The 25,720-nt window shown below is 41.4% G+C and overlaps 2 protein-coding genes across 13 annotated transcripts in view; one reads left to right on the top strand and one right to left on the bottom strand.

Annotated features, from left to right (window-relative positions):
* TNNI3K (TNNI3 interacting kinase) overlaps nt 1-25,720 on the top strand; it is a 245,454-nt gene that overhangs the window by 131,249 nt on the left and 88,485 nt on the right. For 9 of the 10 annotated variants that reach the window (XR_008846664.1, XR_008846665.1, XM_056532720.1 and 6 more), the window contains one exon: nt 15,880-15,989. Coding sequence is in view for 8 of the 10 variants with exons in the window: in XM_056532720.1 (XP_056388695.1) it covers nt 15,880-15,989 (110 nt within the window). In the remaining 2 variants the exon portion in view is untranslated. Of the gene's footprint in view, nt 1-15,879; nt 15,990-16,218; nt 16,449-25,720 lie in introns of those variants that run through there. The other variant, XM_056532726.1, reaches the window with a different exon arrangement.
* LRRC53 (leucine rich repeat containing 53) overlaps nt 21,523-25,720 on the bottom strand; it is an 81,491-nt gene continuing 77,293 nt past the window's right edge. For all 3 annotated transcript variants that reach the window (XM_056532717.1, XM_056532715.1, XM_056532716.1), the window contains exon 5: nt 21,523-23,912. In XM_056532717.1, the coding sequence (XP_056388692.1) occupies nt 21,637-23,912 (2,276 nt within the window). In that variant the 3' untranslated portion in view covers nt 21,523-21,636. The remainder of the gene's footprint in view (nt 23,913-25,720) is intronic.

The following is a 25,720-nucleotide window of genomic DNA, read 5'->3' as shown; positions in this document are numbered from 1 at the left end:
AGGTCACAGTGAACTTGTAATGGACCCTTGCTGGGAATCACTCACGGACAAATAGCGAAGGGGCAATAAAGAGGGAATGTGTGGTGGATCCTATATCTCCCTAATTAACATCACTATCTCCTGACAGCTATCGATGGAGACGTATATTTATATCATACTCATTTACTTCAAGTAATTGAAAGCTTTTAGTGAGGCTTATTTTGCATCAATGGATTTGATGGTTTAATTATTAATACGTTTTCCGTTTCTATGGGGATTTATAAAAAAAAAAAAAAATTCTAAAAATATCAAAAAATATCAAAGGTCTTTCCCCTCATTTAAAGGGGTATTCCAGTGAAAAATTTTTTTAACATCAACTGGCTCCAGAAAGTTAAACAGATTTGTAAATTAATTCTATAAAAAAAAATCTTAATCCTACCAGTACTTATCAGCTGCTGAAGTTGAGTTGTTCTTTTCTGTCTGACCACAGTGCTCTCTGCTGACACCTCTGTCTGTCTCAGGAACTGTCTAGAGTAGGAGCAAACACCCATAGCAAACCTCTCCTGCTCTGAACAGTTCATGAGACAGACAGAGGTGGCAGCAGAGAGCACTTTGGTCAAACTCAACTTCAGCAGCTGATAAGTACCGGTAAGATAAAAAAAAATGTAATAGACGTAATTTACAAATCTGTTTAACTTTCTGGAGCCAGTTGATATGAAAAAAATAGTTTTTCACTGGAATACCCCTTTAAGGTCTTTCTCTTCTCTTTTCTAAGCCTTCCTCTGATTTATTTTTTCAGATATAACAGTTTTTTTTTTTTTTTTTTTTTGTTATAAAGCAATATCAATTAATCAAGAAAAAGAGTGGTAAAGAGGCTCCTATTGACCTGGCAACTAGAGATGAGCGAACTTGCAGTAAATTCGATTCGTCACGAACTTCTCGGCTCGGCAGTTGATGACTTTTCCTGCATAAATTAGTTCAGCTTTCAGGTGCTCCGGTGGGCTGGAAAAGGTGGATACAGTCCTAGGAAAGAGTCTCCTAGGACTGTATCCACCTTTTCCAGCCCACCGGAGCACCTGAAAGCTGAACTAATTTATGCAGGAAAAGTCATCAACTGCCGAGCCAAGAAGTTCGTGACAAATCAAATTTACTGTAAGTTCGCTCCTCTCTACTGGCAACCTGAGACTCGAGCTGCCCAAATAACACCTATACCCACGGTGCCAAAAAAATGTGAAATATGAGGATAACGTATGTTTATTTCAGTATATGTTGTATAAAGGTAGAATACTTGTGAACTGTGAATCACAGGGCCCTTGTCAATCAACAGAAACACAAAATGGTTGTTCAATGGTTAACCCCTTAAGGACGGACCCATTTTTTTACCTCAATGACCAGGCTCTTTTTTTATTTTTTATTTGACATGTATCTCTTTAAATGGTAATAACTTTAGAACGCTTTTTCTGAGCGGAGCGATTCTGAGATAGTTTTTTCGTCACATATTGTACTTTATATACCGTATTTTTCGCCCTATAGGACGCACCGGCGTATAAGACGCACCCAATTTATAGGTGCAAAATCTAAAAAAATAAAGATTTTGAACCCAATAGTGGTCTTCAACCTGCGGACCTCCAGATGTTGCAAAACTACAACTCCCAGCATGCCCGGACAGCCGTTGGCTTGGTGTGGCTTACATATACTACGCTATATGCGATGTATATCTAATTTCGCGACATTCTTTCCTCTCGTGGATTATTTAAAGGAGTTATCCAGGAAAAAACTTTTTTTTACATATCAACTGGCTCCAGAAAGTTAAACAGATTTGTAAATTACCTATTAAAAAATCTTAATCCTTTCAGTACTTATGAGCTTCTGAAGTTAAGGTTGTTCTTTTCTGTCTAAGTAATCTCTGATGACACGTGTCTCGGGAACCGCCCAGTTTAGAAGAGGTTTGTTATGGGAATTTGCTTCTAAACTGGGCGTTTCCCGAGACACGTGTCATCAGAGAGCACTTAGGCAGAAAAGAACAACCTTAACTTCAGAAGCTCATAAGTACTGAAAGGATTAAAAATTTTTAATAGAAGTAATTTACAAATCTGTTTAACTTTCTGGAACCAGTTGATATATATATATAAAAAAAAAGTTTTTTTCTTGGAATACCCCTTTAAGTGATGGCCATAAATATCGCAGGACATCCGCTCGCTTAGACTTTCTTTTACCGCCCACACCACTGCTACGCAGGTTGCGGGCCCTCGTACAGAAGTGCTCTGTGTTCTTGTTACAGACGTGGCGCGCGTTTATCGCCTCCTAATAGATGCAAATGAAGAAGTCGTAAGCTATTTTCTCTGCATAGTTAATTTTAGTGCAAAGTAGAGGACGGATAACTTAGTTGTGATTAAGTTAATTAAAACGGAATGACACCATCTTAAAGGAAAATCCTCCGCCTTTCTCCGAGTGCAGTGCTGGTTTACATTATGTCTGTATTGCTTTGGATTAAAGGGGGACTCCTATGCAAAGGATAGGGGATAAGTGTCTGTTAGTGGGGGGGGGGGGTTCTCCTCTGGCACCCCCTCCCCACAGCGTTTTCCTTTACGTGTTCGCTGCTTCTCCCTAGCGTGCTCTGGACCCCACCCTCAGACATACGTTAAATAAGTTAAGTGACGGCTAAACACTGGTCGCGGCGGGGTTCCGTCCTGGCCTGTGATTGGCTGAGGGGGTTGTTGCTTTTATTTAGTACAGTAACCCCCCGACATGCGATGGCCCGACATATGATAAAATTGACATACGATGCTTTTATATGTCGGGGCCATCGCATTAACTGCTATCCGACAGCGCAAAATGCTTAAGCTGCTGTCGGATAGCAGTTTAAGCATCCCGGACAGGTTCACTTACCTATCCCCGCTGCTCCGGGTTGACTTCGCGATCCTCGGGCGTTTTCTGCATCTTCTCCGGGGCCCGGGCCTCGCTTTCTGGCGTCGTTATTACGTCGCTGCACACACCGTCCCGGCGCCGCAACGTAATAACGTCACCAGAAAGTGAGGCCTGGCCCCTTTAGAAGATGCGGAAAAAGCCAGAGCATCCCGAAGAAGACGCCGGAGCAGCGGGACAGCATCGGGAGCCCCTGGGACAGCATCGGGAGCGGTGAGGACGTGGTCCGGAGTGGCGGGGACAGGTGAGTACAGCTTCCTATACTTTACATTGCACGGATCCCTCAACATACAATGGATTCGACAAACGATGGGTCGTTTGGAAGGAATTACCATCGTATGTTGAGGGACCACTGTACCAATGATTCTCTAATGGTGGGGGTAGAAGCGTGCCGGGGAGAAGCGGCAAACCATGCATGCCTTGTACAGGAGATTGTGGATAAGGTTTTTTTTTTTAAATGGAGTTCCCCTTTAATTTCTTACGAACACAAGAGAACTAATTTTTCAAAAGCGGTCTTTATTGCCCATAGCAACCAATCAGAGCTCATATTTAATTTTCCTTGGGATTTCTAAGCAATGAAGTTCAGCTGTTATTGGTTGCAATGGTTAACAAAGGCATTCTCTCTACTGTCTTAGACAATGTTTCCCAAACAGGGTGCCTCCAGCTGTTGCACAACTACACCTCCCAGCATGCCCGGACAGCCAAAGGCTGTCCGGGCATCCTGGGAGTTGTAGTTGTGCAGCAGCTGGAGGCACCCTGCTTGGGAAACACTAGTCTAAGAAACGGGAAGCTGCCACGCTATGGCAATCTTAGTAAATTACCCCATACATTTTTGTCTTATACACATTTACTGTTTTACAATTAGTTTTTGTAACTTTTTTTTGCGTTTTTTTTGTGAGCGTTTTTTTTCTCCATAAATTAGTTTTGGGTTTTTTAATGCAATTTTTAGGTGTTTTACAGCACTCAAAGCGCAAACATGTGTTAAGAGCACACACCTTTTTTATGCAACATTGATATGCTATAGGCCCACCCACTGAGTGATGTCATCACCTCTGACCAGCCTCTACAGCAACATCATCATCTCCCTGTCGTCTACACACACACATCACGATTTGGGGAATTATCGGTATCGGCAATTATCTTGCCGATAAGCCGATAATGCCCCGCCCCCCGCACAGCCCCCACCGCACCGCGACCGCCAACCCCCTCGACCCGCCGCACCGCACCCCTGACCCACCGCACCGTGTCGCACCCCCCACCGTGATGCTAGGCGGTATACCGGTATGGATTTTTTCCCATACCGCTATACCGGTCGGGCCCCTCCCCCACCCTTCCGAGTCAATAAAAAAATGAAACTTACCCGTAATGGGGGTGGTCCGGGCCATCCATCCCTCATGTAGTGTCCGGGGGCATTCCGGGTGGAGGGTGGTCCGGTCCGGGCTGTCCTTCTTCTCCCACGGTCTTCTTCTCCACTTCGGGCAGGCTCTGGCCTAGTAGCTGCATAGACACGTGACGTCAGGTGCGTCGCTGCGCACGGGCATCACTGCGCAGCGGCGTCTATGCAGCGTACTAGGCCGGAGCCTGCCCGGAGTGGAGAAGATGACCGCCGGAGAAGAAGGACAGCCCGGACCGGACCACCCTCCACCCGGAACGCCCCCGGACACTACATGAAGGATGGATGGATGGCCCGGAGCACCCTGGCAGGTAGGGGAGAGAAGCGGGTGGTGGCGGCGGCGGCCTATGGCCCCGCAAAAGCCACTGCAGATCATTGATTTAAAGCGCCCGCTTTAAATCAATGATCTGCAGCGGTGTCGCAGGGGGTTAAATAGCCGATAACTTATACCGGAATATCGGTATAAGTTATCGGCTATCGGCCCTAACCTGCACCGATTATCGGTATCGGCCCTAAAAAACCGATATCGGTCGATCCCTAACATATATATATATATATATCTTACTTGGGTCCAAGAGGAAGAGTGAGCTATGGTACAGCATTCTGCCTTGTGCTGAACAATTCCACAGGCAAAGGAGCAGACAGGGAATGGATACAGCTACTTGTGCAGACTTGCTGTGTGTAAAAAGAGTCTGCTGTGTAGAGGAATGTCCTAAAGTAGCTCTTGACGGGAGATTAGCAGGAGTGCTGTGCGAGGCGAGTGGACAGGGTGGGAGGGCTGTAATGAAGAGCTGAGGGAAAGAAGTGCATTCTGGGAATTGTAGTACTGAGCAGCTGCTCAATCAGGAAGCACAGAGGTAATCTGTGAAAAGCAGATTATCTGTGAGTATACAGCAACTGATAAGTACTGGAAGGATAAAGATTTTTCTATAGAAGTAATTTACAAATCTGTATAACTTGAAAACCAGTTAATTTGAAAAAGTAAATTTTCATCAGAGTACCCCTTTAAATAGTGTGTGTGTGTGTATTTAGTACATGGGTCTGTTGATTTCCTATTTATCTGGCCCTAGCAACTATGTGTCCTAGATAGGGAGAATAGACAATGAAATCTGAAACAAAACATTGTAGTCACGGCAAGAATCGCTGTAATGCAGGATTTTACTGCTGAGTGCATGATTGTGGCCCAAATAACATAATAGATTTACAAAAAAAATAATAATTCTAATATAACATAGAAATATTAGCGCAGGAAACAAGTTCACGTTGAGGAAACAAACTAACTGCGCTGACCTAGAATCTCTTACCTCATGTGTCTCAGTTGCTCAGCAACCTTTAGATACTGTCATGTGACTATGATACGCTGGACAATCGGCTTCAATGTGTCAGCCGGGGACATCAAGACGGTAACACAAAGACACAAGATTGTGGGGGACCTCTTCTCTACTGATGGCCATATGGATATGTGGTGAGGGTGTTGGAAGGGCAGATGTTGTCAACCCTTAGGGCAGATGGTATTAACCCTATTTGCTCGTGATGCCAGGGTGTGGTTATCCTCCACACCACCCGAGGTATGGCCGCTGGTTCCTGGGCCAGGCGCGGTGTAGATAATCACTCCGATGCAAGGTTACGGAACAACGGCACTTTACTGAGACAGATCTTAAAGCCTTTACAGCTCAGTTCAGGCCCAAGGAGATGCTTAGTGAACTTTAGGGAGCTTGTTGGCTCGCTGGGACTTGTAGAGGACTTGGACTGACTTGTGCAACCCACGCTGACTTTAGAAACGTGACAGACTTGACTTTCTTGACTAGACTGGTCCCCTCTATTTGTGCTTACCGCCAGGTTTTGACTTTCACCTGCAGGGGTTCCTGGTAGTAGATGCATGGCTACCTGATTAGTCCTTGGACTCCCTCAGGAACACCAGACAACTCTCAGGCCTTCACTTGACTCTACCTCAGACTCATCTAGACTGAAACTAAGCTGGCTCCTCCCAGCTATATAAGAGAGCAATATGGAGGAATCCCATAGGTCACCAACAAATCACCTGTTCACTTGCACCTTCCTTGGTAACAGAGGCCTTAGAAACAATATTTAAAGAGACAAATGTGGTGGCCCAGTATGGGATGGTGTTTCCCCATACCCTTTTCCTGCCCTGTCAGGCAGATTCCCTTTATGTCCCCAGGGCCCCCTGCAGTGTTATCCCCGATGTACATATGTTATATGCTAAAAGCGTAATGTTTCTTTAATTACTGTGACCATGTGCTTGTTACCCAGAAGGCACTAGAGACCAGGTGACCCCTAAAGTGACCTATGGGCTCTATGCTAGACACCCCTATAAAAACCAGGGGTGGAGCTACAATCTGTCTCTTCCAGCATTCTTTCTCCTGCTGAGGTCCAGTGCAGTCGTCTCAGAGTGTCCAGAGCATTGGAGGCCTCAAGCCCAAAGTCTCCAGCCACAAGTCGGCTCAAGTAAGGTCAAAGTTGTCTTCATGTCAATTGTCAGTCAAGTCAGTCAAGTCTTCTATATAGTCACCGTGGCCTGCACTAAAGTGTCTCTATATACTGTAAGTCCCAGCAAGCCTGCAAGGTCCCTGTGTGTCACTGGTCACCTCCTTGGGATATTTGCTGTACTGCATAGACCAGTGGTCTTCAACCCTCAGTAAAGCTATCGTTGTCCATAACTTGGCGCTGGTGTCTTCATTGCCCCCGTGCCAAGCCCAGGACCAGCGGTATTACCTTAGGGTAGTTAAGGCTGAACCATGCCCTGGCATCACGACAAGAAGGGGTTAATAACATCTGCCCCCAGGGTTACAACATCTCCCTTACATTGCACCCCCGCACGCCACACTAACGCCTCAAAAGATTAAAGGGGTACTCCAGGAAAAAACTTTTTTCTTTATATATCAACTAACTCCAGAAAGTTAAACAGATTTGTAAATTACTTCTATTAAAAAATCTTAATCCTGTCAGTACTTATGAGCTTCTGAAGTTAAGGTTGTTCTTTTCTGTCTAAGTGCTCTCTGCTGACACGTGTCTCGGGAAACACCCAGTTTAGAAGAGGTTTGCTATGGGGATTTGCTTCTAAACTGGGCGTTTCCCGAGACACGTGTCATCAGAGAGGATTTAGACAGAAAAGAACAACCTTAACTTCAGAAGCTCATAAGTGCTGAAAGGATTAAGATTTTTTTAATAGAAGTAATTTACAAATCTGTTTAACTTTCTGGAGCCAGTTGATCTATAAAAAAAAGTTTTTTCCTGGTTAACCCCTTTAACCAGCATATAACATAAGAGCATTTAACACTTTAGAGTCCTGAGGAGGGATGTGTACCCAGGGGAACACTGAAAGGGTCACCGCCACACAGAACGGGCAGGTGAAAAGGATGACAACTCCTGTACTGGGCCACCACAGATATTTATGTGATCACTCGCGGGCCGAAAAAAATCTTTGGTGAGGTGTGTGATGTTCCTGGTATTGATGAGGTTGCTACTCGCACCTACTTTTTAAGCTTGCTCCTGCCTCCATGCTCTGTATATTGGACAACATGTATAAAATGTTGTCCCCTGTAGTTAGGACTCCTTTTAAGAAGTTTGCCCCCTATAGGTTGGACCCCCAATGTAGGTAGGAGGGCCTGTAGGTAATTTGCTCCCTGTATATAGGACCCCTCGGTAGGTAGGAACCCCTGTGGTTAGTTTGCCCCCTATATATATTATATCACTTGTATGTAGGACCCCCTATAGATAGTTTGTCCCTCTATGTAGAACCCCAATGTAGTTTGTTTGTCCCCAGTACATATGACTCCCCCCTGTAGGTAGTTTGTCCCTTGTACAGAGGACCCCCTGACGTTAGGACCCCTGTAGTTAGCTTGCCTCTGTAGGAAGGGCCCCCTGTAGTTATCTTGCACATTGTAGATTGGACCTCCCTGAAAATGTCCCTGGTATGATCCAACACTTGGCACAGGATAAATTAATGATGCGGCCATGTTTGTAGCATGGCGATGCAGAGGATTGTATGGGGATTTGCTCCTGCTCTAGAGCGTTCCTGACACGGACAGAGGTGTCAGAAGAGAGCAATGTTGTCAGACTGAAAAGAACAACTCGACTTCCTCTATAGTATACAGCAGCTGATAAGTACTGGAAGGATTGAGATTTTTATATAGAAGTAGTTTACAAATTTGTTTAACTTTCCGGCACCAGTTGATTTAAAAATACATTTCAACCAGAGTATCCCTTTAAGGCCAAAATGGGCTGTGTCCTTAAAGCGTACCTGTCAGATCCCACAAAAAAAAAAAAAACGAAACTGTTATATGTTACTCAGTACTTCATCCTGATCATGTACATGACATTTTTATGTTCCTATCACCAATATTTCACAAAATAATTGCATATTACAGCTGTTCAATGTCTTTTCAATTGTCTTAAAGGGAGGGGGCGTGTCCTTCTTTTCCTGCACTGTTATGGTTCCTCCCTCACTCTCCTGACTCACTGCTCTTGAAGCCACCTGGTAGCCCTGCTCTGTAACCCTTTTATGCTACACACACACAATCATTACTGGAGATTGCCTGTACTCTACCACCAAAAACAATATGGTGAGTGTATAACTTAGATCTTCCTATGTCATTCATGTGTGTCATCCTTTGCCAGCCCTGTAATGCTGGGACTTGTAGTTTTGGAATAGTTGGAGATACAGTTTTTGGATAACTCTTTTTACACCAGTGTTGCCCTCAGTTATGTGCCTACAGCTCTTGGACACTCTTATGCTGCTGTGGAACTCATCAGTGTCCCAGGAGGTATGGGGACCCCTAGTGGTGGGATTTTCAAAGGCAGTGAAAACATTTTAAAGAAGTATATTAGAAAAACTATTGTTTTGCCAAGATGTACAACATATAAAAGTTTTTATATCTTACGGTGCCCATTTAATCCATTTTATTCATGTGTTGGGTCTTGGATACAGATAATGGTCGACGTACCGTTTCACGCTGTGATGCGCTTCCTCGTGACCTCTCAGAGGTCACGAGGAAGCGCATCACAACGTGAAATGGCCCTTCGGCCATTATCTGTATCCAAGACCCAACACATGAATAAAATATATTAACTGTTTGGAAACGTGAGGGGCTTCTCATTCTTTTGCATATATTGATTCAAGTCTTGTTTCAAGATTTAGCACCACGTAAAGCATATCTGGGTTCATAGGATATTAGGTGGTAGCTGCAGTGTACATGCAGCATATGAACATGCGGTAGCAGTGCCAACTTTTTTTTTTTTTCTTGAATTTTGCTAACCTATAAATAACCGGCATAGAATAAGAGCAACCCTATCATAAAAAAATGTTATTTTATTGATGAATCAAAAGTTAAAGGGGTATTCCAGGCAAAAACTTTTTTTATATATATCAACTGGCTCCGGAAAGTTAAACAGATTTGTAAATTACTTCTATTAAAAAATCTTAATCCTTCCAATAGTTATTAGCTTCTGAAGTTGAGTTATTGTTTTCTGTCTAACTGCTTTCAGATGACTCACGTCCCGGGAGCTGTCCAGCTCCTATGGGGATATTCTCCCATCATGCACAGCTCCCGGGACATGACATCATCATTGAGCAGTTAGACAGAAAATTTCAGAAGCTAATAACTATTGGAAGGATTAAGATTTTTTCATAGAAGTAATTTACAAATCTGTTTAACTTTCCGGAGCCAATTGATATATAAAAAAAAAAAAAAGTTTTTGCCTGGAATACCCCTTTAAAGAAAATCCCACACAAATATTCCAATAAAACACATCAAGGACTGAAGGAGACAAACAATAGAGAGGGGGACAATGAGTGGGTATGATTATAGTAAATTGCATTAATATTGTACTTAGCCCAACATATGTACATCAGAGTGCCCAAATACTAATCTGGTTTATACCATTTATGCTAAATTGCACCAGAATTTACTGCAGGGATTATACTATGTTGCACTTAAATGGGCACTCTCATTAAAACTAATTTTTGCTATTGCACTCCATATGGTAAATAAAAAATAAAGTTTTCTATGTTTTATTTGTGTTTAAAAAAGCTGCCACTAGGTGTCTCCCTACTTGTCCAGAGCACATTTCCCCCCATCTCTTGCACAGATGTTGGACTCCTGTTGGCCTGGCAGAAGTCCAAAATCAGGAAATGCTGAGGGATGTGCAGCCTTATCCAATCATAGTTCATCTCACACTGAACTGCTCTGGGCTGTGTGTAGCAGAGTGAGGGAGGAAGTTCTCACCTGTATGGCTTCAGATGATGTCACGCATTTTGGGGAACGCCCCTTCCCAGTTTGTGAATCTGACGGGACTGAGAAGAAAATACAGAGCGATATCAAGGTAGAAAACTTATAAATAATAATAAAAAATAAAGGCAGGGGGTGGATTATCATGATGGGGGCAGAGAACTGGGAGGATTATAAAATTTAACAAGATCATGAGAGGTTCTCTTTAAGGTTAATTGCACAAGTCACTGGGGTCCCTTGTATATGATGTGTAGTCCACACTATGTATAATAATTAATACAATAGTTACATAGTTACATAGTTAGTATGGTTGAAAAAAGACATACGTCCATCAAGTCCAACCAGGGGATTGAAGGGAAGGGTGTAAGGGGATAAGGGAAAGGGATGTAGTTTTATAATTCTGCATAAGCATTAATGTTATTTTGTTCCAGGAATGTATCTAACCCTGCTTTAAAGCTGTTAATTGTTCCTGCTGTGACCAGTTCCTGAGGTAGACCGTTCCATAAATTCACAGTCCTCTCGGTAAAGAAGGTGTGCCGCCCCTTTAGACTAAACCTTTTCTTCTCCAGACGGAGGGAGTGCCCCCTCGTCCTTTGGGGGGGTTTAACCTGGAACAGTTTTTCTCCATATTTTTTGTATGGGCCATTTATATACTTATATACGTTTATCATATCCCCCCTTAAACGTCTCTTCTCAAGACTAAACAATTGTAACTCCTTTAATCGCTCCTCATAGCTAAGATGTTCCATGCCCCATATTAGTTTAGTCGCGCGTCTCTGCACCCTTTCCAACTCCGCAGTGTCCCTTTTATGAACAGGCGACCAAAACTGAACAGCATATTCCAGGTGAGGCCGTACCAATGCTTTATAAAGGGGGAGTATTATGTCCCTGTCCCTTGAGTCCATGCCTCTTTTTATACATGACAATATCCTGCCGGCTTTGGAAGCAGCAGCCTGACATTGCATGCTATTCTGTAGTCTGTGATCTACAAGTACACCCAGATCCTTCTCTACCAGTGACTCTGCCAGTTTAATCCCCCCTAAGACATACGATGCATGCAGGTTATTAGTATACACAGCCCCCCTCTATATACACAGCCCCCCCTCTATATACACAGCCCCCCTCTATATACACAGCCCCCCCTCTATATACACAGCCCCCCTAAGACATACGACGCATGCAGGTTATTAGTACCCAGATGCATAACTTTACATTTATCCACATTGAACCTCATTTGCCAAGTGGATGCCCAGACACTTAGTCTATCCAAGTCATCTTGTAACCTATACACATCCTCTATAGACTGTACTGTGCTACAAAGCTTGGTGTCATCTGCAAAGATAGAAACAGAGCTGTTAATACCATCCTCTATATCATTGATAAATAAATTAAACAGCAGCGGGCCCAGTACTGAACCTTGGGGTACACCACTAATAACCGGGGACCAATCAGAGTACGAATCATTTACCACCACTCTCTGGGTACGATCCATGAGCCAGTGTTCAATCCAGTTACAAACTAAAGTGTCCAAGCCCAATGACCTTAACTTACCTGTCAGACGTCTGTGAGGGACAGTATCAAACGCTTTGGCAAAATCCAGAAACACTATATCCACAGCCATTCCTCTGTCAAGGCTTCTACTCACCTCTTCATAAAAGCAAATTAGATTGGTTTGACAACTTCTATCCTTAGTAAACCCATGCTGGCTATCACTTATAATACTATTATCCCCTATGTATTCCTGTATGTAATCCCTTATAAGTCCTTCAAACAATTTACCCACAATGCACGTTAGACTTACCGGTCTATAATTGCCTGGCGAAGACCTAGAGCCCTTCTTGAAGATTGGTACCACATTAGCCTTGCGCCAGTCCCTTGGCACAATACCAGACACCAGAGAATCTCTAAATATCATGAACAAGGGTACAGATATTACTGAACTTACCTCTCTAAGAACTCTTGGGTGTAGTCCATCCGGCCCTGGAGATTTGCTTACATTTACTTTACTTAACTTACCTTGTACCATCTCTACATTAAGCCAGTTCAATACATTATATGATGTGTTACCAGCACTGACCTGACCAATGTCAGCTCCTTCTTCCATAGTACATACAGAACTAAAGAACCCATTCAGTAGCTCCGCCTTCTCTTGATCGCCCGTGACAACCTCCCCATTATCATTATTAAGGGGTCCTACATGCTCTGCCCTTGGTTTTTTTGTATTTATATATCTAAAAAAATATTTAGGATTAGTTTTGCTTTCTTCGGCCACCTGTCTCTCATTTTGAATTTTTGCTGTTTTTATTACATTTTTACAGATTTTATTAAGCTCCTTGTACTGTTTAAATGTTATAGCTGACCCATCAGATTTGTATTTTTTGAAGGCTATTTTTTTGTTGTTTATTGCTCTTTTAACCTCATTTGTCAGCCATGTAGGATTTAGTTTTAATCGTTTATATTTGTTCCCCTTTGGTATATATTTAGCTGTATAGTTATTTAGAGTTGATTTAAAGATGTCCCATTTACCTTCTGTATCAGCATTTGAGAACACCTCCCCCACAATATTTGTATTATGACTGACATTATATATATATATATATATATATATATATATATATATATATATACAGTATATGCTCCATTATGCATGAGAAGTGTACTTAATATATGTTTTGTAGACTACTTAATTAGTTTCATTCATGTGTTATGTCTGTGTTACATTAATAAGTTCCTCTGTGCACGTGGTGTCTATATTTAGGCAATAAATTTCATTCTGCATTCATGTCTGCACCGTTCTTCCCTTATGTAATGTTGGAAACATCTCTGTTCCAATATGAAAAGCACAAATGGGCCAATCAAATTCCTCTTTATGTGATCAGGTTGGGTTGTAAGCGAGGTCCGTACTGTTCTGCACTATGATAAGTAAAGATGTCGGGGGTCACGCTGTTTGTCCCTATGGAGATGTATGATGCACTTACATCCCTGCATCATCTACTGACCACAACTGGAAGGTGCTGGGATAGGTGTCTTCCTTTCGGATGTTACCGCTACAATGCTTTTGGCCTTGGGGTTGAGCGGTTTAGTATATCTATATCTATCTATCTCATATATATCTATCTATCTATCTCATATCTATCTTTCTATCTATCTCATATCTATCTATCCCATATCTATCTATCTATCTCATATCTATCTATCTATCTATCTATCTATCTATCTATCCCATATCTATCTATCTATCTCATATCTATCTATCTATCTCATATATATCATCTATCTATCTCATATCTATCTATCTCATATCTATCTATTTATCTATCTCATATCTATCTATCTACCTATCTACAGTGGGGATCAAAAGTTTGGGCACCCCAGGTAAAAATTTGTATTAATGTGCATAAAGGAAAGATGGAAAAATCTCCAAAAGGCATCAAATTACATTCTTATAATATGTCAACAAAAGTTAGATTTTATTTCCATCATTTACACTTTCAAAATAAAAAAAAATAAAAAAAATGGCATCTGCAAAAGTTTGGGCACCCTGCAGAGTTAATATCTTGTACTGCCCCCTTTGGCAAGTATCACAGCTTGTAAACGCTTTTTGAGATGTCTGTTACGCACTGCTCTTTTAAGTTCTATCCATAGATTTTCGAATATGTTGAGGTCAGGAGATTGTGAAGGCCAGGGCAAAACCTTCAGTTTACGCCTCTTGATTTAATCCCCCGTGGATTTCGAGGTGTGTTTAGGGTCATTATCCATTTGTAGAAGCCATCCTCTCTTTAACTTCAGCTTTTTCACAGATGGCATCAAGTTAGCATCCAAAATTTGCTGAAATTTTATTGAATCCATTTTTCCTTCTACTCGTGAGATGTTCCCTGTGCCACTGGCTACAATACAACCACAAAGCATGATTGATCCACCCCCATGTTTAACAGTTGGACAGAGGTTCTTTTCATTAAATTCTGTTCCCCTTCTTTTTCAAACGTACCTTTGCTCATTCCGGCCAAAAAGTTCCATTTTAACCTCATCGGTCCACAGAACTTGTTTCCAAAATGCATCAGGCTTGTCTATATGTTCATTTGCAAAGTTCAAATGCTGATTTTTGTGGTGAGGACGTAGAAGAGGTTTTCTTCTGATGACTCTTCCATGAAGACCATATTTGTACAAGTATCTCTTTATAGTGGAATAGTGTACCACAACTCCAGTGTCTGCCAGATCTTTCTGGAGGGATTGTGCAGTCAAACGTGGGTTTTGAATTGTTTTTCTCACAATCCTGCGAGCTGTTCTGTCTGATATTTTTCTTGGTCTTCCAAATCTTGCTTTAACTTCCACTGTTCCTGATGACTGCCATTTCTTAATTACATTCTGAACAGAGGATATTGACATCTGAAAACGTTTTGCTATCTTCTTATAGCCTTCTCCAGCTTTGTGAGCGTCAACTATTTTCAGTTTCAGATTTCTAGACAACTGCTTAGAAGAACCCAAGGTGCTGATTGTTGGGGCAAGGTCAGATGAGTCTGGGCATTTAAAACCTTTGAGATTGACATCACCTGGTCTTCCCAGATGGTGATTGAGAACAATCCATGACACTGGCAGGTCTCAGCTTTGCAAAGGGGACAGTGCATGCTATAAATTCTGCAGGGTGCCCAAACATTTGCAGACACCATTTTTTTTGTTTTCTGTTATTTTGAAAGTGTAAATGATGGAAATAAAATGTAACTTTTGTTGACATATTATAAGAATGTCTAATCTGTAATTTGATGCCTTTTGGAGATTTTTTCCATCTTTCCTTGGCTTCTTTATGCACATTAATACAAATTTCTACCTGGAGTGCCCAAACTTTTGATCCCCACTGTATCTATCTATCTAGATGTCATATCTAGCTATCTTTCTTCTATTTATCAAGTAACTTTTGAATATTTTGTTAATTATTCAGGTCATATATAGTGGATTATAAGGGTGCATTCACACGCTATTTATTTTTGCGAGTTTTCTGCTGCGTATTTGAAAGGGGCGGGCTCTTCTCGGCTGTCCGCAGCAGATTTTCCACGGAGGAATTTACGCTACGGAAAATCCGCCGCAAGCCCCATTGAAGACAGTAGGGACTGCGGTGGATTTTCCGCAGCGTAAATTCCGCCGCGGAGAATCTGCTACGGACAGCCGCAGCGGAAAACCTGCAAAAACAAATACCGTGTGAACGCACCCTTAAGTTACATTTATCTCTTGCCAATAATGGAGGGGCGGAGGTTCCTTTGCTATTTACTAGAGATATAATATTTTGATTTCCTTTATGTTCAGCAATTCTCATATTCCCTTTCTCCAATGTTTTTAAAGCCGCTGCAGCTGCGGACATGGCGTATCATCACATCCGACCACCTATAGGATACTCTATACCCAAGCCCATATCATCGCTGTTGATGCGAGGATGGAACGCATGCCCTGAGGTAAGTTACAGTGTGTCTTTCATCTAAAGATTATGTAACAAAATTCATTAATTAATTTTCTTTCTGTGAATTTCAGTTAATAGATGGAATAGGGTCGGTTCAATTGAGCGCTTATCTAATACCCACTATAAAGAAATTTGTTACAAACTCATTATGTAAATTTTATTTATTTATTTTAAAGAAACACTCCGTTTTCTTTGCCCACATGCACACTCGTCATCACTAGTAGATGAACGAAGTAGATGAACAGGTGCAGTGATCAAACACTACACCCAAAGCCAGATACCTGGTAATTCATGGGAAATGCAGTATGCATTACAGGATCACTTCAGTAAAGGGATTATAAACCAGTATGGCTGCAATTTTTTGCCTGCCACATCAGCAAAAACAGGTAAGCACGAGGCATACACAAGAACCTCTACCTTATTTTCTCATAATAGCCTTTGCTGCAATATATAGGCAAAAAAAATAAAAAATCCCGGAGTTCTTCTTTAATCAAATAGGATGCAAACTGTTTGGTTTTTTTATTTGATTTTTAATAGCAAAAAATATAAACAAACTTACACATTGAATCTTTGGTAAGAATAGTCGGTGTGTAGTGTAAAGGAATTACCCTCCAATTTTGTTTAAAGTTTAAGACTCAATTAATGGTATTTGTTTCAGAAAATACACAGAATATTACACAGAATACACAGAAAATACACAGAAAGAGCGACATGAGAACACAGCCTTATGCATAGATGTCGAGCACGCACGTGCTTGTAATGGGCAACACGATACTGCAATGGCAGCATGGTGGCTCAGTGGTTAGCACTGTTGCCTTGCAGCGCAAGGCAACAGTGCTAACCACTGAGCCACCATGCTTCCCATTACAGCACTCTGATGCTCATTATAAATCTTGGCATGCCTGAAATCCATGCATAAGGCTGTGTCCACATTTTGCCATTCAAAATCAAATCCCACCAAGCGTCTCTCTTCATACTTGCATGGGTTTCCTCAGGGGACTCCAGTTTCCTCCCACCCTCCAAAACATACAGATAGGTGAATTTAGATTAACCCCAGTTTAAGTGATGACATGATGGGTACAGTGCTGCGGAATAAGCCATATAAATAAAAGCAATTATATAGCAGGGAATTTTACTATGATATCGGAGCCGTCTGTGTTCATAATATGAAGTGACTTGGCTGGGAAGATCTTTTTTGGGGGATACAGGTCTCAGCCACAATGTTTTGCGTGTTGTAATTTACGCGTCATGATGAACCTATTTGTCCCATTGATAAAAAGGCGCAGCCACCAAAATAAAGTCCTATTTAAGCAGCAGATTGGAATTGCTTTCTTGTGTCTCTGTGAGTGAAGCGATTGCTTTTTGGAAAGAATAGAACCTTCTATGATTAATAATAATAAGAGATGAAATGTCTCCACCTAGTGAATGTGAGTTGTATTTATTCCCTTAATAATCGATGAACTTTTTTTCATAATAAAAGAGCATACAAAATAAAAATTTATATAAAGAATTTTGCTCTAAATTGAATTAATATTCCAGTCTGATATTTAAAGGGGTTATCCAGCCAAAGAAAAACAGGGCTAATGTCTTTCAAAAACCTCTCCCCATCTGTCTCAAGGTTGGGTGTGGTTCTGCAGCTCAGTTCCATTGAAATGAATAGAGCCAAGTTGTAATACCAGACCCAACCTGGAGACAGACGGCAGCATTTTTTAAAATAAATTTATTCCTGGATAACCCTTTTAATTTCAGGCTTCATGAACTATCATTATGGAAGAGAATCTGTCAGGTCTATATCATGCTTAGAGCTGCAGATATAGGCAGATAGCTAATAAATAGATTAAACAAATGATTCCTGTCTCTTAAATGGGCACTGTCAGATTCAAAAACTATTTATGTGTTGTACATTATGGCACCACATTAACCTTTCTAATATACTTCATAACAAAAATGTAATTTTCTTTTTGTAGAAATCATGGCTTATAAAATCATGACTTTGTCCAAGTTGAAGCACAGGCATGGACAAAGTCCAGTAAGTGAGAGTGGGCTATCACTCCTCTGTGCTCTCTCCTGTCTGATAATACACCTCTGTGCTCTCTCCTGTCTGATAGCACTCCTCTGTGCTCTCTCCTGTCTGGTAATACACCTCTGTGCTCTCTCCTGTCTGATAGCACTCCTCTGTGCTCTCTCCTGTCTGGTAATACACCTCTGTGCTCTCTCCTGTCTGATAGCACTCCTCTGTGCTCTCTCCTGTCTGATAGCACTCCTCTGTGCTCTCTCCTGTCTGGTAATACACCTCTGTGCTCTCTCCTGTCTGATAGCACTCCTCTGTGCTCTCTCCTGTCTGGTAATACACCTCTGTGCTCTCTCCTGTCTGATAGCACTCCTCTGTGCTCTCTCCTGTCTGATAGTACTCCTCTGTGCTCTCTCCTGTCTGATGGCACTCCTCTGTGATCTCTCCTGTCTGATAGCACTCCTCTGTGCTCTCTCCTGTCTGATAGTACTCCTCTGTGCTCTCTCCTGTCTAATAGTACTCCTATGTGCTCTCTCCTGTCTGATAGCTCTCCTCTGTACCCTCTCCTGTCTGATAGTACTCCTCTGTGCTCTCTCCTGTCTGATAGCACTCCTCTGCATTCTCTCTTGTCTGTTAGTACTTCTCTGTGTTCTCTCCTGTCCGATAGCCCTCCTCTGCGTTCTCTCTTGTCTGTTAGTACTTCTCTGTGCTCTCTCCTGTCTGATAGTACTCCTTCATCCTCTCTCCTGTACTCTCAGACAGGAGAGAGCACAGAGGAGTGCTAGCCCACCCTCACTTACTGCACTTTGTCCATGCCTGTGCTTCAGCTTGGACAAAGCCATGATTTTATAAGCCATGATTTCTATAAAAAGGAAATACAATTTTCTTATGAAGTATATTAGAAAGGTTAATGTTTTGCCAAGATGTACAACATATAAATGTTGTTGTATCTGACAGTGCCCATTTACATGATGTCTGTTTGCAAAGTTATACATCTTATGTTTTATCTCTAGCAAATGTAGATAATATTGACTTAATGTTGATGCATACCTGTTGTTTCAGTTGACCTATGACAAGCTGCTATGATGTCTCTCTGCACACACACAGAGGAGGGAATCCTCAAATTTATATCTCTACAACACAACCTCAGAAGCATCAGCAGCATAGAGGACATTATTGAGCAGTACCTGACCCCTCAGCAAGCTGAAGAGTGAATGATGATTTTAAAAGGGAGGGGAGAAAAGGATATATTGCAAAGTTTATTTATTTACTTTTAATAATATTATTTGCAAAGTTTCCATTGAAGTGTCCCCTCAAAGGAAAATTCCACCTAAAATAAAGATTAAAAAAAAAAACACACACACACCCTAAACATTACCAGTTAGTATTAACCATTAACATATATATTTTTTCCTATGGAGGGGTTATAAATTCTGCTCAGACATTTCTTAGTTAAATTTAAATGGGTGACGGTCACTATGACCCTTATTACAGCACCCATAACAATTCTCATTCAGACCCCCGAACAGCATAGCAGCCTTGTCAATGTTAGATGGCGGTACCTTGGATCCACCAGAGGAAATACTGGGAATAAACCCTGAAGCTATATAAAAAATAGAACATAGAATGTCTTAGGGCTTATGTAAATGGTTATATTATAGCTTAGTGTTGTATGGACGAGTAGGGCTGCCATAGAGCTGCATGAAGCCTCACTATACTTATATCTGATTTCCTATCTGCCATAAAGGCATGAGGGTTTTTCTTTAAAGTGTACCTGGCACCAAACTAAACTTTTAATATATTGTTCCTTATGTAATTATAAGAGACTTTACTATTTACTTGCTGTTACAATTCTCAACCTTTTATATGTTTTTAATGTGATTGAAAAAAATTTAAAGTAGAACTGTTAGTTTGGTCTCCTCCCGGCCTGGCAGGAGACCAAGCTCAGGAAGTGCGTGCGGGGCATGGCGAGGCACAGCTCTCACAGGTGTGATACAAAGCTTTTCTAAGCTACATGAAAAATATTTAAGTGCAGGAGGGGTGTTAGGAGTAGTTAGGGAATATAATCTGAGTTAGTTTAGAAAATATGGTGACAGGTACTCTTTAAAACCAGCAAAGAAAATGATTAGACCAATGCGCCCTATATTTGCCCTGGTATTCTTTCTGTATATGGTCACTTACAAAGCTTGACCATGGCGACTGAATTGATCTGTATAGACAGTTGTGCCATGGACATGAGCTCTTACATATATTTGTTTGTAAGACTCATCTGAGGGTTCTAAATTTGCTTTTGTAATGGAGTGGCGGTCACACATTTGCAGTGCTGCGCCATTCATTGTCTATGGGAGTGTTCAGGATAAACAATTACAGAGCTCATCTGTCTCTGGGAGAATATAAATGGAGTGAATGCTCTATTCTAATGGGACACCTTAGGCATGGCCCCTAAAGACACTGTAAATAGGACTTTTATTTGACCAAGACCTGTCTCGATTACCCAGTCAGCTCCAACTATCACCTGCCGGAGCTTACAGGAACAGGACAGGAGGGACCCTCTCAACATGCAACATGATTGTCATTGGTCATGGTGCTTATGGGGCTAAATGGCAATTATCGGAAAGTGTCCCTTCTCTGGGGCCCCAAGCATTTAGCCGTAATTCTTGAGAAAACATGGCAGTAAGTGTTTAAATTCCCTGTAGCACCACCACAGGAGAAATTAAGCATTGCACAATGCCCTTTCACATCAATGGTGTGTCTGTGTAAGGCCATGCTCACACGGCGGAATGTCCGCACGGAATTCCTCAGAAAAAAAATTCTGCACGGACATTCCGCAAATTTTATTGCACTTTAACTTCAATGGGGATTTCACTGTCCCATTCACACTGCAGAATTTCTACCATGGAAATTCTGCATTTCAGATTCTGCAAAATTATAACACGTCTTTAAATTTTGCAAAATTCCGTTCAGAGCCCCATTGTAGTTTATGGGACTCTGAATTCAAGCAGAATAGAAGAAATGTCTGCCATGTGAACATAACCTAATACAGGACAGGGTAGGTCTTCCAGAGCGAGTAAGGGTCTATTCACACGGCGGAATTTCCACCGGTGGAATTCCGCCTCAAATTAAATCCCAATACACTTGTATGAAATTCCGCACTCCTGTTGACACTTTGGAATTTCCGCTTGCAGAATTCCCCACGCGGAAATTCCGAAGTGCCGATGGGAGTGTGGAATCCCATACAAGTGTGTTGGGGTTTCATTTGAGGCAGAATTTCGCAAGCGGAATTTCTTCCGTGTGAATAGACCCTAACGCTCTTTGCAGCTCTACACCCAGGCTAGGTGATGAGCATCCTGAACAGAAGACCCTCTTCATTTGACTTCCCTTATGGTGAATACGACAGTGGATTTTTTGAACCCTTTGGCTAGACATGTTTTCCTTTCAAGGCTCTAAAACAGCTGTGAAACAGCAACCAGGAAAACTTCAATGACGCCATATTGGTTTTGCAAAGATAGATAAAAATTAAAAACAGCTGGACATCATTCTTTGCAACATGACAGCAGAAATGACATGTACTTATAGGGGATGAGTTTAAATATTGGGCACAATTGTTCTTTAACAATTTTGAACAGAAAAGTCATTTGATTTTCTTGCTGGATAATTTTGGGTCTCGGACTCCAGATTTCTCTGGGAGGATGAGGCAGATCTTCTTCTTCTGGCTGCCATCTCCTGACGCGCTGTCATTTTCGGTACCGGGATAATTTGTCGTCTGCCAGGTGTGGTGTCTTGCTCTGCGTTCGCTCAGATATTTTTGTATGTTGATTGTTTCATTTAGACTTTCTACAACAATGATGACTTTGGAGCTGTCTGACAGACTGAGATGTTTCCGCCCGCTCTTCGCAGATGCTTTGGAGTGATTGTTGTTTGCATTATTTTGTTGTGCGGGTAATACTGATGTATGAGCCGCCGGCCCCTCTGGAGCCTCATTATTTTGCCTTGGCATTAAAGGAACCTCATTCTTTATAGAAGACCCAGTTTCTCGTGACTGATGTGACTTGAGGGGCAGGTCTGGTTCTGTCTCAACACTTTGTTGAGTGACATTTATTTCATCAAGTTTATGATCCTGGATTCCTGTCTCTTCCACCTGCTGATTAATGTTACGCTGAAGGTCAATGACCGTGCTCAATGGTGGATCATCCCTTCCAGGGGTGCTTTGTAAACTAGAAGCAGAAAATATTTTTCCATGGTCCTCATGATCCGTAACCTTCGCATTTCTGTCTGAGTGTACATCTTCCTTTTCACATCCTTCGAGATGCCCTGTTTCGTCTGCCTTGGAATCATCAGGAGAGCTGTCATTGGCCCCCTTCATCTCTCTGTCCGTGTCTTCATTGATTGTGGTGTTTTTAATTGAATTATCAGGTCTGGGCAAATGACCCGCTTCAGCAATATCATCTTTTCTATAGCCCTCTAAATGGCCATTGACCTTATTACCTGGCAATGATGAACCAGCAATATCTATTTCACAGTTAATGTTATTTCCACATGCCGTAGAGTCTGTTCCTTCAGAAATACCGGTGACATTTGACGGTGTTGGATCAAGCACATTTCCACAGAGAGCTCTGGCGTTATCTTGGCTTTCCAACTGTGTCTGCAGCTTACTCTCTGTTAACTCCTCGCTTTCTCCGTGTATCTCTGGATCTTTAAGCTGGCTGGGATTTTGACTTTGCTCTAATGAAAGGGTTCTTTCAGATTTTAAAGAGTTGAAGGCTGTTTTTGAACCTTGATCTTCAAGAACATTTGGCAACGAGTCTTCTACTGTCCCACTGGGAAGACCTTCTATAGTATCACCTCTTTCTTTAAATGGTGTCATTGCTGCTTTACCAGATATATCATTTCCATTATCACTTTTTCCCATAGATTTTTTATCATGAACATCTTTAGCTTTTGAACTTGAACAGTCTTTCGAGTCAATGCCCAGCATCGATGGATGGTCAACAGGAGATGGTTTACTCTCTACTGTTTCCATTTGTTTTTTTACCTTTGTCTCACCAGAAGACAAGGATGAATTGCATGATCTTAATTTCTTTCTTGGTGACTGCGGTCTAAGACGTTTAGGACTTTGGCCTCTTTTGGTGGCCTCCATATTTTTCTGCGGATGGACCCTGACTTTCCGAAATGGCTGCAGGTTAACTTTCACCCTTAAGTAGTCTTGTACTCTTCTTGTGTACATCATGTTGCCATTGATGTAAACATCCTTCAAAGTATCCACCAGGGTGCTGGTGTAGCTTGCCTGTCTAGCTTCATAGTCTTTGTTATTTATAGTCAGTAGATACTTGCTCCCAAGGTGCGGGCGGCAGAGCTGTTCTTGCCGTGATTGAGGTGTGTTTACCGCCATGTCTGACTTGTGCTGAATGTGTGGTATATAAAAACCAACACTCTTTGGAATATTCACTTTTCTTATCCTGGCTGACAGCAGCATGCTGTCATTATTCAAAAAACAATTTTCTTCAGTGACATGAGTTTGAATTTTCTGTTCCTCAAATTTTACATTTTGTGTCTCCGGTTCAGTTATTTGTCTTCTGGGTTCCTCTAATTTATCACTTTCCATGTATTTACAGATAAGGTCATTGTCTGTCTGTGAAGAAATATCTTTTCTCTCACTCAGAAGAACACTGGGGCCACCTCTTTGTGATCGATGGGCGCACAGTGGCGGTCTTGCGGCATGCATCTTCATTTCCACCGATCCCTTTGTTGTTAAACGACTCATGACATCAGCATTTTGCTTGTATGGACCCATATTTATGTGTGATTTCTCTGGTAAGTTGTAGTACATATCCGGTTTGGGAATGTTGTCAGGTTTGATTCTCATCATGTCATCTTTAGGGAGAAAGGGTCTTCTTATACTTGTCTCACCTATGGGATGAAAACATAGACATTAGACCTTGGATGTTCATATGTCTAAGGGAAGGGGGGTGGGGGTATCTTTCTGGGACCTTGACTGCGTGCCTGATAAGAGGCTTTAACAAAATCGGAAAGTACATGTTATACTTACAAAACTATTCATTTGAATGGCTACATTTAATATTAAATTTCTCCTGCTAAACATAATGTTATTTCACTTGGAAAACCATTTTGTTTATGTATTTTGTACTTTTTTTTATGTTTTATTTTATTTTATATATATATATATATATATATATATATATATATATATATATATATATATCTACGTGATGTTTTTTTCCCCCTCTGTTCACATTGAAAACTAAATTTAGAATGTTACTGTTTTCTGAGAGAATTGCATTGTGGGAGCTCCAGTGATAGATACACAGTTATTGCAGAGCTGGTAGGTCATATAACTAACTGTACGATACTGTACAAAACAAATCTGAATGTAGCAATTGATGTGGAAGTATAAAACATCATCGATATAACTCTAGATGCGTAAAATGTCAAGCTATATTACTCAATGTTTATATATATTTTTTACGTGAAAACTTATCTGTGTTTGGTCAATGGTTGATGACACCTCCAATGATGAATGCCAATTACAGCTAGAACAAGATCCACTCCTACATTGGTGAGGAGCCAGTGAATACGGTAGACTGTGCACATAGATATTATTCTTACTAATTCTGACTATTCTCACTGGGGGAGATTTATCAAAACCTGTGCAGAGGAAGAGTGGTGCAGTTGCCCATAGCAACCAATCAGATTGCTTCTTTCATTTTCCACCGGCCTCTAAAGAGGCCGGTGGAAAATGAAAGAAGCAATCTGATTGGTTGCTATGGGCAACTACACCACTCTTCCTCTGCACAGGTTTTGATAAATCTCCCCCATTATCCTTACTAATAAGTAACTTTGTAAATACATCAGTGTCGGAAGCTACTAGCCATCATGAGTTGCCGTGTTACTGTGTAGTGTTGAGCGGCATAGGCCATATTCGAATTCGCGAATATTCGCGAATATATGGACGAATATTCGTCATATATATTCGCGAATATTCGCATATTCGTAATATTCTCATTTTATTTTCGTATATGCGAAAATTCGCGTATGCGAAAATAACATATGCGAAAATTAGCGTATACAAAATTAACATAAGCAAAAATTTGCATATGCGAAATATAGTCTCACACAGTAGTATTAGAGGCTTCTTTACACCACACAAGCTGGAAGCAGAGAGGGATGATCACTGTGATGTGTACTGTGAAAAAAAACCTGAATATTCGTAATTACGAATATATAGCGCTATATTCGCGAATATTTGCGAATTCGCGAATATGCGATATTCGCGAATAAAATTTGTATTGCGAATATTCGCGAGCAACACTAGTACTGTGTTCCCAAATGAATGCCATAGCTTGCCTCTTCTTGTTGTGCTTGGTTACACCCGAAAGACCAAACCCACAACAGCGCAAGACATCAACTTTCCAGGACCATAAAGTGAAAAGTGATCCAGTATCCAATTTCTTGGCTATCATCTCTAGATGGGAATTTCCTGGTGTTTTTGTGTTTGTATTTTGTGGCTTTTGGATATATTTATGTACAGACCCTGACTTGACTGTGCCACCCGTTCTTCTGTTACCGATTTTCGACCCAATGCTTTCTTCCCATTCTCTTCTGACTATATCTCTAATCCAACCTGCTAGCAGTAATCTGGCTGTCTATTAGTGTTGCTCGTGAATATTCGCAATACGAATTTTTTTGCGAATATCGCA

This window comes from Hyla sarda, chromosome 7 (genome assembly GCF_029499605.1).
Source record: "Hyla sarda isolate aHylSar1 chromosome 7, aHylSar1.hap1, whole genome shotgun sequence".
In the NCBI taxonomy this organism is placed as follows: domain Eukaryota; kingdom Metazoa; phylum Chordata; class Amphibia; order Anura; family Hylidae; genus Hyla; species Hyla sarda.
The sequence above is the reverse complement of the archived record's forward strand: the minus strand, read 5'-3'. Positions and strand labels throughout refer to the sequence as shown.